The 13,995-nt window shown below is 31.8% G+C and overlaps 1 protein-coding gene across 6 annotated transcripts in view; it reads left to right on the top strand.

Moving 5' to 3' along the window:
* The window catches only part of LOC127706935 (DNA topoisomerase 3-beta-1-like), a 49,397-nt gene that overhangs the window by 14,930 nt on the left and 20,472 nt on the right, over positions 1-13,995 (top strand). For 2 of the 6 annotated variants that reach the window (XM_052211642.1, XM_052211643.1), the window contains 6 exons: positions 738-851; positions 4,433-4,600; positions 5,605-5,739; positions 6,932-7,044; positions 9,678-9,769; positions 13,878-13,986. In XM_052211642.1, coding sequence (XP_052067602.1) covers positions 738-851; positions 4,433-4,600; positions 5,605-5,739; positions 6,932-7,044; positions 9,678-9,769; positions 13,878-13,986 — 731 coding nt within the window. Of the gene's footprint in view, positions 1-737; positions 852-873; positions 896-961; positions 984-1,005; positions 1,028-1,049; positions 1,072-4,432; positions 4,601-5,604; positions 5,740-6,931; positions 7,045-9,677; positions 9,770-13,877; positions 13,987-13,995 lie in introns of those variants that run through there. The other 4 variants (XM_052211647.1, XM_052211646.1, XM_052211645.1 and 1 more) reach the window with 4 other exon arrangements.

The following is a 13,995-nucleotide window of genomic DNA, read 5'->3' as shown; positions in this document are numbered from 1 at the left end:
ATAAGATTACTTGTGTAGTTTTTGGTGTTGTTTTTTCTTAATAAGATTACTTGTGTAGTTTTTGGTGTTGTTTTTTCTTGATAAGATTACTTGTGTAGTTTTTGGTGTTGTTTTTTCTTAATAAGATTACTTGTGTAGTTTTTGGTGATGTTTTTTTCTTAATAAGATTACTTGTGTAGTTTTTGGTGTTGGTTTTTCTTGATAAGATTACTGGTGTAGTTTTTGGTGTTGTTTTTTCTTAATAAGATTACTTGTGTAGTTTTTGGTGTTGTTTTTTCTTGATAAGATTACTGGTGTTGTTTTTTCTTGATAAGATTACTTGTGTAGTTTTTGGTGTTGTTTTTTCTTAATAAGATTACTTGTGTAGTTTTTGGTGTTGTTTTTTCTTAATAAGATTACTTGTGTAGTTTTTGGTGTTGGTTTTTCTTGATAAGATTACTGGTGTTGTTTTTTCTTAATAAGATTACTTGTGTAGTTTTTGGTGTTGTTTTTTCTTGATAAGATTACTTGTGTAGTTTTTGGTGTTGTTTTTTCTTAATAAGATTACTTGTGTAGTTTTTGGTGTTGTTTTTTCTTGATAAGATTACTGGTGTAGTTTTTGGTGTTGTTTTTTCTTAATATGATTACTGGTGTAGTTTTTGGTGTTGTTTTTTCTTGATAAGATTACTTGTGTAGTTTTTGGTGTTGTTTTTTCTTGATAAGATTACTGTCATCATAATAGCTTTATTTCTTTACAGGGCAGAGGTGTAGATTTCCTGGTGTTATGGTTAGATTGTGACAAGGAAGGAGAAAACATTTGTTTTGAAGTAATGGAATGTGTAGAACAAAGTATGAACCGTGGAATTGGACAGGTCAGTATCTAATTCTACAAAGTATGAACCGGGGAATTGGACAGGTCAGTATCTAATTCTACAAAGTATGAACCAGGGAATAGGTCAGGTCAGTATCTAATTCTACAAAGTATGAACCGGGGAATTGGACAGGTCAGTATCTAATATTACAAAGTATGAATCGGGGAATTGGACAGGTCAGTATCTAATTCTACAAAGTATGAATCGGGGAATTGGACAGGTCAGTATCTAATTCTACAAAGTATGAACCTGGGAATTGGACAGGTCAGTATCTAATTCTTATAAAGGATTGAATAGGTGGGTCCATTACAACCTAGATTGTCACATTTTAAAAAATATGAACTGATTATCACAGATTATTGCAAAGTGAGTTTATTACAACAGTTCTATAATATCTCTGATGGAGCATAACATGAATCAAGAACATGCAGTTCTATAATATCTATGATGGAGCATAACATGAATCAGGGAACATGCAGTTCTATAATATCTCTGATGGAGCATAACATGAATCATGGAACATGCAGTTCTATAATATCTCTGATGGAGCATAACATGAATCAGAGAACATGCAGTTCTATAATATCTATGATGGAGCATAACATGAATCAGGGAACATGCAGTTCTATAATATCTATGATGGAGCATAATGTGAATCAGGGAACATGCAGTTCTATAATATCTATGATGGAGCATAACATGAAACAGGGAACATGCAGTTATATAATATCTATGATGGAGCATAACATGAATCAGAGAACATCCAGTTCTATAATATCTATGATAGAGCATAACATGAATCAGAGAACATCCAGTTCTATAATATCTATGATGGAGCATAACATGAATCAGGGAACATGCAGTTATATAATATCTATGATGGAGCATAACATGAATCAGAGAACATGCAGTTCTATAATATCTATGATGGAGCATAACATGAATCAGGGAACATGCAGTTCTATAATATCTTTGATAGAGCATAACATGAATCAGGGAACATGCAGTTCTATAATATCTATGATGGAGCATAATGTGAATCAGAGAACAGGTAGTTCTATAATATCTATGATGGAGCATAACGTGAATCAGGGAACATGCAGTTCTATAATAACTATGATGGAGCATAACGTGAATCATGGAACATGCAGTTCTATAATATCTAGGTGTAATACCACCATTGATTTTCCCCTATTAGTCTTTGTTAAATTTGCACTTTTCAAAAAATTGTGCAGAATTTATCTTTGTTTCAAATAAAGAAATACTTGGCATGAGTAAAGTTTGATCCTGTCCAGTACTATAGAAAAAATTTCACATAACATTTCATTGCATATAAGAAAATAACTATCACTGGAAGTTAACCAATCAAATTTTCCCCCTTTTTTAACCTGTGTACAAGTTTTAGTAACCATGTAACCTCAAGTTTCCAAAATATTCTATAGAAACCCCAAATAAAAAAAAAATGGTGCTTTGAAATACCCAAGATATATTTTTATGACCCAGAAATGTTTTACTGCAATGAAATGTAGGATCAATTATCTACAACTGTCAAATTCAAGGGAATATTTTTTTTCGACCTATTTTCGTATGCAACCGGGTGTGACGTACTATGATTTGGTGGTATTACACCTAAAGAAGACTTTTTTGTTAAATAAACTGAATGTGACTTTTTGTCCTTTGTAATACTGGTTATTTCAAGCATTCCTGTCAAGTTTTGTCATAATCAGTTCAATAGTTTGAGAAAAATCTAGTATAATGTAAGACGACATCTACAGCGATTCGAGCTAAATTTCTTCGAAAAATCCAAACCAAGCCGCATCATGATAGAATATAGTGTGGACCAATAAATGATCAAATATTTATCTCATCTGCCTACAAACAGTTGAATGTGATACAAAAGATGACTTTAGGATGATAAATACTACTAATGGACCTCTTTGTCTTCTTTATAAGGTCTCTTTTGGTCCATTTATACCTCTCATTTACTCAAAATTTCTACTTTATAGGCCAATAAATAAAAATTTTGGGGTAACTTTCACTCATTTATGATAGAAATGTTATAATAAATGATTAATTGAAGTATTCAAGCTGAATGAACTATTCGTATAAAAGTTTACTGTCTCCAAGGAGGTTTCCATAAGTCCTTACGTAAAACTTAAATTTACGCCGCGTTCCAGAGAGGGACATAAAAAGCTTTTTTTGGTGAATAATTTGTTGTTACTGCTTTAAAAATAATTTCATTTACTTAAAACTATATATTTATTAAAGTATTTCTTAGGAAAATTTTTCTAGTATAGCAGAATATAAGAAAAAAGGAGAAAAAGCTCCCCAAAACTCTAAGTATGGCTTATTCTGTCAACTAATATTCATGGTAAAGTCCTATTTCAAGGAAATTTTCTCATAAAATGTGTTTTGGAGACTCAATCCACTCAGAATATTTCATTATTAGTAATATTTCACTTAAATAGCAAGAAATTTTAACACATGAGAGTACTCACAAGGTCAAAGGTGCATGTACAGCTTCCCATATTAGGTGTAATACCACCATTGATTTTCCCCTATTAGTCTTTGTTAAATTTGCACTTTTCAAAAAATTGTGCAGAATTTATCTTTGTTTCAAATAAAGAAATACTTGGCATGAGTAAAGTTTGATCCTGTCCAGTACTATAGAAAAAATTTCACATAACATTTCATTGCATATAAGAAAATAACCATCACTGGAAGTTAACCAATCAAATTTTCCCCCTTTTTTAACCTGTGTACAAGCTTTAGTAACCATGTAACCTCAAGTTTCCAAAATATTCTATAGAAACCCCAAATAAAAAAAAAATGGTGCTTTGAAATACCCAAGATATATGTTTATGACCCAGAAATGTTTTACTGCAATGAAATGTAGGATCAATTATCTACAACTGTCAAATTCAAGGGGATATTTTTTTTCGACCTATTTTCGTATGCAACCGGATGTGACGTACTATGATTTGGTGGTATTACACCTCTATGATAGAGCATAACATGAATCAGGGAACATGCAGTTCTATAATATATGTGATGGAGCTTAATGTGAATCAGAGAACTTGCAGTTCTATAAAATCTCTGATGGAGCATAACATGAATGGGGGAACATGCAGTTCTATAATATTTATGATGGAGCTTAACATGAATCAGGGAACATGCAGTTCTATAATATCTATGATGGAGCATAATGTGAATCAGGGAACATGCAGTTCTATAATATCTATGAGGGGGCATAACTTGATCCAGGGAACATGCAGTTCTAACTTTAAATCTCTGCTTATGAATTTCTGGGTTATTTTTGCCTTTAACTAGTAATTACATAAGACAATGAAATAAATAGACTTTGTATTGAAGTTTAGATGTCTGGGTGATTGTAAAATTTAATGTACTAATTGTATATTTTTGTTAATAGTTTGGTTCCTTTTGTCATGCAGTGTTAACTATTTTATTATCAAACAGCAGTGTACTGTCAGAAACTTACTTATTGGCAACCTTCCAATTATATATTGATGTATGCAATATTGACATTGGAAATAAAACAAGGAGTATCTGTTGTATTTCAGACAGTTTACAGGGCAAAGTTCAGTGCTATTACGGACAAAGATATAAAAGGTGCCATGAATAGACTTGGTGAACCAAATAAAAATGAAGCTTTATCTGTTGATGCCAGACAGGAACTAGACTTGAGAATTGGATGTGCCTTTACCAGATATCAAACTAAATTCTTTCAGGTAATGATGTGCCTTTACCAGATATCAAACTAAATTCTTTCAGGTAAAGTACCACTTAATTCATTTACAATGAAAACAATGTCCCAATATAATGTAGTCAATTCCTAAATAATAGTTATATTTTGTGTGAGGATATGAAAAAGGATTGTTCTCCCATCTGTTTAATCCATAAGGCAAAATGAAATTACTATTTATGAAGATATTAGTTTTTATCCATAAGAGTCAAATATATCTTAAACAAAAAGGAATGAGTACTATGAAAACCAGAAAACAACTATTCTGCAGACTAGAAAACAACAGACAGTCAACGTATTAGTCAACAAACATTTAAATAAATGAAGACCATTGCCTTTCGTTACACTTCACCTCTCCTTTTTAACTTAATAGATCTGTTGATATTTTATTTGTAGGGTAAATATGGAGATTTAGACAGTACCCTGATATCTGTAGTATTATATTTGTAGGGTAAATATGGAGATTTAGACAGTACCCTGATATCTGTAGTATTTTATTTGTAGGGTAAATATGGAGATTTAGACAGTACCCTGATATCTGTAGTATTATATTTGTAGGGTAAATATGGAGATTTAGACAGTACCCTGATATCTGTAGTATTATATTTGTAGGGTAAATATGGAGATTTAGACAGTACCCTGATATCTGTAGTATTATATTTGTAGGGTAAATATGGAGATTTAGACAGTACCCTGATATCTGTAGTATTATATTTGTAGGGTAAATATGGAGATTTAGACAGTACCCTGATATCTGTAGTATTATATTTGTAGGGTAAATATGGAGATTTAGACAGTACCCTGATATCTGTAGTATTATATTTGTAGGGTAAATATGGAGATTTAGACAGTACCCTGATATCTGTAGTATTATATTTGTAGGGTAAATATGGAGATTTAGACAGTACCCTGATATCTGTAGTATTATATTTGTAGGGTAAATATGGAGATTTAGACAGTACCCTGATATCTGTAGTATTATATTTGTAGGGTAAATATGGAGATTTAGACAGTACCCTGATATCTTATGGACCCTGCCAAACACCTACCTTAGGATTCTGTGTGGACAGACATGATAAAATACAATCTTTTAAACCAGAGGCTTACTGGGTCATTAACTTACAGGTTAGTCTCATTGATGAAAGTAAGAAGACGTGATTGATTGCCAATGAGACAACTATGAACACAAGAGTTCAAATGATTTGGATTTAAACATATATATTGGCTGATGGTAAACAAAAGATACCGTATATCGTTTTTTTTTCGCATCAGCTTTTTTTCACAATTTGATGGCAAAATAGGAAGGTTAAATTTTTCGCTGTGTATAATTTTCGCTAAAATAAAACTTAATTATAAATGACTGGCAGATAATCGATTTCATATAATATATATATATATATGTGTATTACAAACTAAAATACACATATTCAGAGATCTTTCATCATGTCCATTATGGCATGGTCAAAAATGATGATTTTAATCAAGTTTGTGCAAGTATAACAGATAATTTTGAAAGCATAATTATGTAAATATCCGTTAAAATGTGATTTATTTTAATTGAATTTTTACACTAAATGCAAAATTTTCGGGTTATGACAACAATCAATAGACGTTGGTAATTAACAATTTTTGAACATGTAACTAACTTCTGTGTTGTCAAAAGATATGAAATGTATTAGCAAATTTAATTATTAAAAAAAATAGATATCTTAATTAATTAAACATACTCTTTTGATCTTCCAATCAACACAAAAGACTGATTTTATATAAAAATGTAATGTCACCTTGAGGGTTAAATGAGTGTACATATAATTTTAATGTAAACTCTATAATTAACAGTTTTATCTATGAAAGGTTTTAAGAACAGGTGTAAATCTAGGAATAGGCAGGGAAATTTACGTGAGTCAAATTTTCAAGTTTCTGTAGGTGCCGCGAACAAAGGGGAAAAAAACAGATATACGGTATATTGTATATTCATTTATTTTGTGGGTACCAATTTTTGTGGATTGAGGAAAACTTGCATTTTTGTTGATATTTGATTTTGTTGTATCGCTAAATTCTTCATAAATTACAATAGAAAAAATTTCCGGGTTACCACAATACCCATGAAAATTGGTATCCAATGTAAAATAATGAATACATAGTAGTAAAATATCAGAGTGATTGAACTTGGTTATATAGGCAAAGGGAAGACATGAAAAATGTAAGACAATTCAAATGAATAAACTAAAAGCCTTATTTACAACAGTAAACAGATTTGTCACCTAAGAGACCATTTGTATGTGAAATCTACTGTAAAATATGGTCCATATTACAGATAGCTCACCCTGGTGGACGTAGTATTTATCTGGATTGGGACAGAGTCAGAATCTTTGATAAAGAAGTAGCACAGATGTTCCTTAATATGATAAAATCTGCTGACTCAGCAAGGTAAGACTGGAATAGACCACCGGTGTAGTACCCAGTACGGGTGTAGCTGTTTGGGCAGTACTAATATTTTGGCGAAACCACTTGAGAATAATGATACAAAATTTAAGCATTGATTATTTCCATTTACATAAAAAGCTGTACAACATCTTTCACTGATGCTTTACCAGTGCAGGGTCAAAATATGTACAAATGTACCTCATTGTGTGTAAATGGGAACATTGCATTTTGTCAACTTTGAAAAGCAATAATTGATCTACAAGTAAGTCAACATGGCCATATAGTCTGATTCTTTATAGGATTTAGTGCCTTTAAATGAAGGTTTTTAGCCAAAAGGGCCATGTGAGCTTTTGCTATCACTTTGTGTCTGTCTGCCGTCCGTAAAATATACTCCTCTCAAACCGCTCTATAGATTGAAATCAAAGTTTGTCTGTTTCTTCTATAAAGTTTTTGATTTTCGTGGGCTACCTGTCTAAAAATAGAACAAAGGGGTCACATTATAGTTTTGGCTTATATTTCTAAAACTATAGCAAATAGAGAAAAATTGACAGGGTCAGCACATCAAGTTCTATCTACCTTGAAAATTTTTGGAAAATCTGCCCTTCTGTTTTGGTGTTATTGCCCCTGAACTGTTTAATACTAACTTTTTTGCATTTCCTTGTCGTTGTTTCAAAAACTATAGATGTAATACCACCAAATCATGGTACGTCACATCCGGTTTCATACAAAAAGGGTTAACAAAAAAAATATTCCCTTGAATTTGACAGTTGTAGGAAACTAATCCTACATTTCATTGTTGTAAATAGATTCTGAGTCATAAACATGATAAACATATATATTGGGTGTTTCAAACACCATTCTTTTTTTATTTGGAATTTCTATAAACCATTTTGGAAACTTGAGTTGACAAAGCTTGTAAACAGGAAAAGGTGCAAATGTGATTGGTTAACTTCCGGTGATTGTTATTATATCTTATATATGCAATGAAATGTTATGTGAAGTTTTCACTCTAGTACTGGACATGATAAAAGTTAACTCATGCAAAGTAGTTCTTCATTTGAAAAAAGGATAAATTCTGCACATTTTTTTGAAAAACACCAATTTAACCAAGACAAATAGGGGAAAAACAATGGTGATATTACTCCTATAGGAGCTTGCTTAAAAGTGTAAAATGCCAAAATGATCAGCATAACAAATTGCATACACCCGCAGAAAAATTTAACAACGTGTTTTGAAGTTATTGCCCCTGAAATATCCAATTTTCCCCAAACTTTTATCAGTTATTGGCTGTTATTGTAAAAACTTTAGGAGCTAGGTTAAAATTGTGAATGCCAAAAGGATCAGCATGACAACATGGACAAGTATCTACCCTCAGAATTGGAGGAAATCTGTCAACCTATGTTGAAATTATTGCCCTTAAATATCATTTTTATAGTTTTGGGCTGTAATTCAAAAAACTATAGGAGCAAGGTTAAATGTTTAAACAGCAAAAAGGATCATCATGACCAGATATATCTATACTACTAAAATAATGAGGCTCAATTTGTAAGCCAGCATGAAGTTAAAACGACGAATCAAAGAATTCAACATTATATATAACTAATATAGGACAATGGTGTTGATTAAAAAATACACCATTCGATGCCCTTTTGTTTTCCACATAATTAATATTACTAATAATTAACAAGTTCCAGGATGACGAGTTCAAACAGAAATATTTTGAAAGCAGAGAAAACTGTGCACCTTATAATCAGCATGACTTTATCAGATGACAATACGAATACTAAAAATCCAGGCTAAAAATAAGGCACAGGTACTTCAATTCAGTCACGAACTTCTAGTCAACCCTGAAAATTGGAGGAGAATTTGTCTACTTGTTATGGAGTAATAGTCCCTAATATATCTATTTTTATAATTTTTAAAATTTTGCCAAGTATCTCTAAAATTTAATAGCTAGGTATAAACTAAACAGTAAAGATGTTCATCGATACAAGATCTACAATACCACTAAATAAGATTTACAAAACAAATGTCAAAATGGCAAATGTTTACCAGGTGATCAATTCAGGCTCCTGGGGGCCTCTTGTTATAATGTCTGAAGATACTATGCAGTTTTTATATTTATATATATGTATGGTGCTGAGCTGCAGGTTTAGTTTGAGTTTTGATTTTAATTGATGTTTTTCTCACCAAATTACTAAGTTGTTCTGTTATTCTATACATTTATTTCATCCTATCACATCTAAGGAAGTAGCTCAAGTATTCCTCAGTATGATAAAACCTGCTGACTCAAAAAGGTAAGCCTGTGTCAGAGTCAAAGTCTGTAACATAGAAGTAACACAAATGTTCTTAAAGAAGTTACTGCCTATATTGTCTAATGATATAGATATGGTGTGTTAATACATCAAGTGTGAGAGGTAAACTTCAACAATTAGGAAGAAGAGCAAAGACTGGCCGGCTGAAACTGGAATGGGGATGCTGCTCTCTCAACTAATGAGCTAGCATGTTAAAAACATTGCCAATCATCTTTTTCTAACTGAAAGCAAAGTTGAAATTCATATTATACTTTTGATTGTCCTATCTTATCTTTCTTAAATATTTACATAACTGTTGTAAAATCATGATTTTTTTTACAGAGTTACAAAGGTTGTACAAGAGGAAAAGTTCAAAGGTCGACCACAAGCTCTAAATACTATAGAAATGTTAAGATCAGCTAGTTCTGGACTAGGTAAAAATGACAGTTATAAAACATTTAAAACAGATTGTTTAAAGCTCCAAGGGAACTTTCAATTTTGTTATAATCACTATAAAAGACAAGTCACAGTAAGTTTCTTTTTTTAAACAAATAAGTAGAATCATTAAATAAAGAGATTTTATTTGATATACCAGCTTTGATAAGTGTTTGGAATTACTATAAATTTTCACTTCTTCGTACTATGAACATCAAAATTATTTATTTTGTAAAAATATTTCCTTTCTCCATTTGAACTGTACACGTATACCTAACAACAAAATTATTTTCATTTACCTGTGTTTAAAGTAATTGCAAATGGCTGATATTTTTGTTCAAGCATATTGTTTTTCTTAAGTTGTGTAACATTTCACAGCGGTATAACATGTTACTTTAATTATTCTTCCCTTAGTTTATTTATTTTGTATTTACATTGTATCATAGATCAAATTTATTTGTTCAGTGTATGTTCACTGGTGTTAATATGTCTTTTGATTGAGTTAAGCTATTTCAATTGATATTTTATAGTGTGTCTTTCTTTGTTGTGATGTTACACTATTGTTTCAGATAAGGGTGAAGGTTTGGTACCATTAAAACGTTTAAACCCGCTGCAATTGTTTGCACCTGTCCTAAGTCAGGAATCTGATGTTCAGTAGTTGTCGTTTGTTGATGTGGTTCATAAGTGTTTCTCGTTTTTTATATAGATTAGATCGTTAGTTTTCCCGTTTGAATGGTTTTACACTAGTAATTTTTGGGGGCCTTTATAGCTTGCTGTTCGGTGTGAGCCAAGGCTCCGTGTTGAAGACCGTACTTTGACCTATAATGGTTTACTTTTATGAATTTTGACTTGGATGGAGAGTTGTCTCATTGGCACTCATACCACTTCTTATATCTATATAAACTGATTGTTTCAGTATTTGCTCAGGTTAAGATTCTTGATTAGTCTCGATCGCTCTCTACTCTTCGAGTCTTGATGCCAAATTATTCCACAGCCAATACAGAAACAGCCAGTTTATAACACCATATTATCAATGCAAATTAATGAGTTTGACTGTATATGAACTCCAAGGCAGTGTTATCAATGTGTTTGACTGTATGTAAATTCCTGGTCGTGTTCTTAATCAGTGTTCTCCCCAGGATTTTTGCATAGCACCAGGGTAACGCGTGTGGACTGCTTGGTGAAATGATTCATACAATCAGTTGTGTAGCGCCGTGTCGCATTGCTTAGCTATATTTCTAGTAACTGTAGTTTTTATGTCTCCTGTTTTGTTTTAATGCTGTGGTACTGTGTTATGTAGACATTGAAAATTATTGGTAAAAAAGAAGTAAATCAATAAACAGTTTGACATGTTTACTTTAATATTTTTTTAAAATAAATAAAACATGATACATTACAAAATATTCATCTAAATTTAAAGTTATTAAATCTTTTATAAAATCAATGATCAATAAGAATAAAATATCATTCAAAAGAGAACAAAAATGTTCAATTTAAAAAACTTTCTTATTTCTAGAATGAAAGATGTTGTATTGTGAAAGGATTCCTGTCATAAGGAGATATAAAATTAACAAGAATAAATATTGTATTATTATTTGAACCAGTTTCTATCTTAAATTTTAATAAAAAGAAATTTTTCATAAATTTCAAAACATTTTGCCTTAGATTTCATGTAAATATTAACTTTTCTTGTCTTTAGTGATAATCAAACATAGATTAATACTGCACTGAAATCTAAATCTTTTTGTCATGATCCATTTAAAAAGAATTCCTAAATCTATAAATTTATCCTAGTTCTATAGATCTATAAGTAACCCTATTCAATGTCAACAACTAAGTCTCCCTATTTTCCCGCCTAAATGACAGGAAGTAGATATAAATAGATTTAACATGTGCTTATGGATAAAATTTGCAAATCACTTCTGTTATTCATTAATTATCATACATGTCATATGGATATAGATATCCAGTTTGAAGGTACAGTCATGCATTTTATTTATAAAATAGAATAGATTGCAGTTAATTGTAAATAATCTTGGGTATTCTATGTGAACTAACTTGGTCATGTGATCCGTCCTCTTTGAATTACTTGTTGACAGATACTATGATAGTTTGAAACCGGAATATCATGCAATATAAACTATGTCAAAATTAAAGATAATTTGGCCATGGTTTAATCAGAGACATATAATACTATTATATAAGTATTGAGAAGTGTATAATGGTCAATTATACGTAATAAGCTAACTTTATGATGTACAAAATGTGTACCGTCGTGTGTACAACTATCGGGTCAACACGGTTTGTGTACAAAGTATTTGCCGACTTGTCAGGTGGTAAGTGAAGCCATAAAATAGTTATCTACGATCATAAAGTTATGATCTCTTAATTAAAACACAAAAGAATCATTTTACAAGTGTTAATTACATCGATTAAATCCAATCAACAAAGGTTAACCTCATAAAGGTAAGTCGATCATGTGGTGTAAACAATCTGAACTGGTTTGAACTGGTCAAATTTCACCTGGAATTTTATACCGCACGGAAAAGATTTAACAAGTCGTTTAAAACTTTACCGATTTTCGATTTTTTAACTAAAAATTTTAGCACCACGGAGAAATATAATACATCGCGGTAAGAACGATACCACCACGGTAAAAAAATATACATCGCGGGCCCGCGGTCCTTTAAGGCCCTGGGGAGAACACTGTCTTAATGTGTTTGACTGTATATGAACTTCTGCCAGTGTTCTTAATGTGTTTGACTGTATATGAACTCCTAGTAGTTTTCTCAGTGTGTTTGACTGTATATAAACTCCAAGGCAGTGTTCTCAATGTGTTTGACTGTAAATGAACTCCAAGGCAGTGTTCTCAATGTGTTTGACTGTATATAAACTCCAAGGCAGTGTTCTCAATGTGTTTGACTGTTTATGAACTCCAAGGCAGTGTTCTAAATGTGTTTGACTGTATATGAACTTCTGCAAGTGTTCTCAATGTGTTTGACTGTATATTTACTCCAAGGCAGTGTTCTCAATGTGTTGGACTGTATATGAACTCCTGGCAGTGTTCTCAATGTGTTTGACTGTATATAAACTCCAAGGCAGTGTTCTCAATGTGTTTGACTGTATATGAACTTCCGCCAGTGTTCTCAATGTGTTTGACTGTATATGAACTCCAAGGCAGTGTTCTCAATGTGTTTGACTGTATATGAACTCCTAGCAGTGTTTTCAGTGTGTTTGACTGTATATGAACTCCAAGGCAGTGTTCTCAATGTGTTTGACTGTATATGAACTCCTGGCAGTGCTCACAATGTGCTTGAATGTATATAAACTATAAGGCAGTGTTCTCAATGTGTTTGACTGTATATGAACTCCAAGGCAGTGTTCTCTGTGTGTTTGACTGTATATAAAGTCCTGGCAGAGTTCCCAATGTATTTGACTCTATATGAACCCCTGGTAGTGTTCTCAATGTTTTTGATTGTGTATGAACTCCAAGGCAGTTTTCTCAATGTGGTTGACTGTGTATGAACTCCTGGCAGTGTTCTCAATGTGTTTGACTGTATATGAACCCCTGGTAGTGTTTTCAATGTGTTTGATTGTGTATGAACTCCAAGGCAGTGTTCTCAATGTGTTTGACTCTATATGAATTCCTGGCAGTGTTCTCAATGTGTTTAACTGTAGATGTATATTAACAATCTGTAACTGAGGTTTTCACTTAACACTTTTCTGGACTGAAAAATGGACACTTAAAAGATGTAAATTAAGTATCATTATTTGCAAATTCAAATTGGACTTACTACTGTTTTGTTTGAGTGTAAAGGGGAGGTTTAAAAATGGTGTTGTGAAATGAAATCTTAATTTTCTTCATATGTTGCCAGTTGTAATAGAAGTTAATTAACTTTCGGGAATATATCTAAAAGTAACACATTTTTATTGTCATAGTCATAAACAACAAGGTACTTCCAATATATTAGTCCAACAAGTACAGAAAGGAGATGGCTATCTTTCTTAATGATAAAATGATTAGCTATATTGAGGATGAAATTTTTCACAAAATCTAATGGTGCCTGATAAAAAAATTTCATTTAAATTATATGAATGATTTTACAGGTATTAGTCCACAACATGCAATGCAGGTAGCTGAGAGATTGTATACACAAGGTTATATAAGCTATCCTAGGACTGAAACAACACAATATCCTGAGAACTTTGATTTAGTGTAAGTTAT

This window comes from Mytilus californianus, unplaced genomic scaffold, assembly GCF_021869535.1.
Source record: "Mytilus californianus isolate M0D057914Y unplaced genomic scaffold, xbMytCali1.0.p SCAF_6, whole genome shotgun sequence".
NCBI classification, from domain to species: domain Eukaryota; kingdom Metazoa; phylum Mollusca; class Bivalvia; order Mytilida; family Mytilidae; genus Mytilus; species Mytilus californianus.
This window is presented reverse-complemented; position numbering and strand designations above follow the sequence as displayed.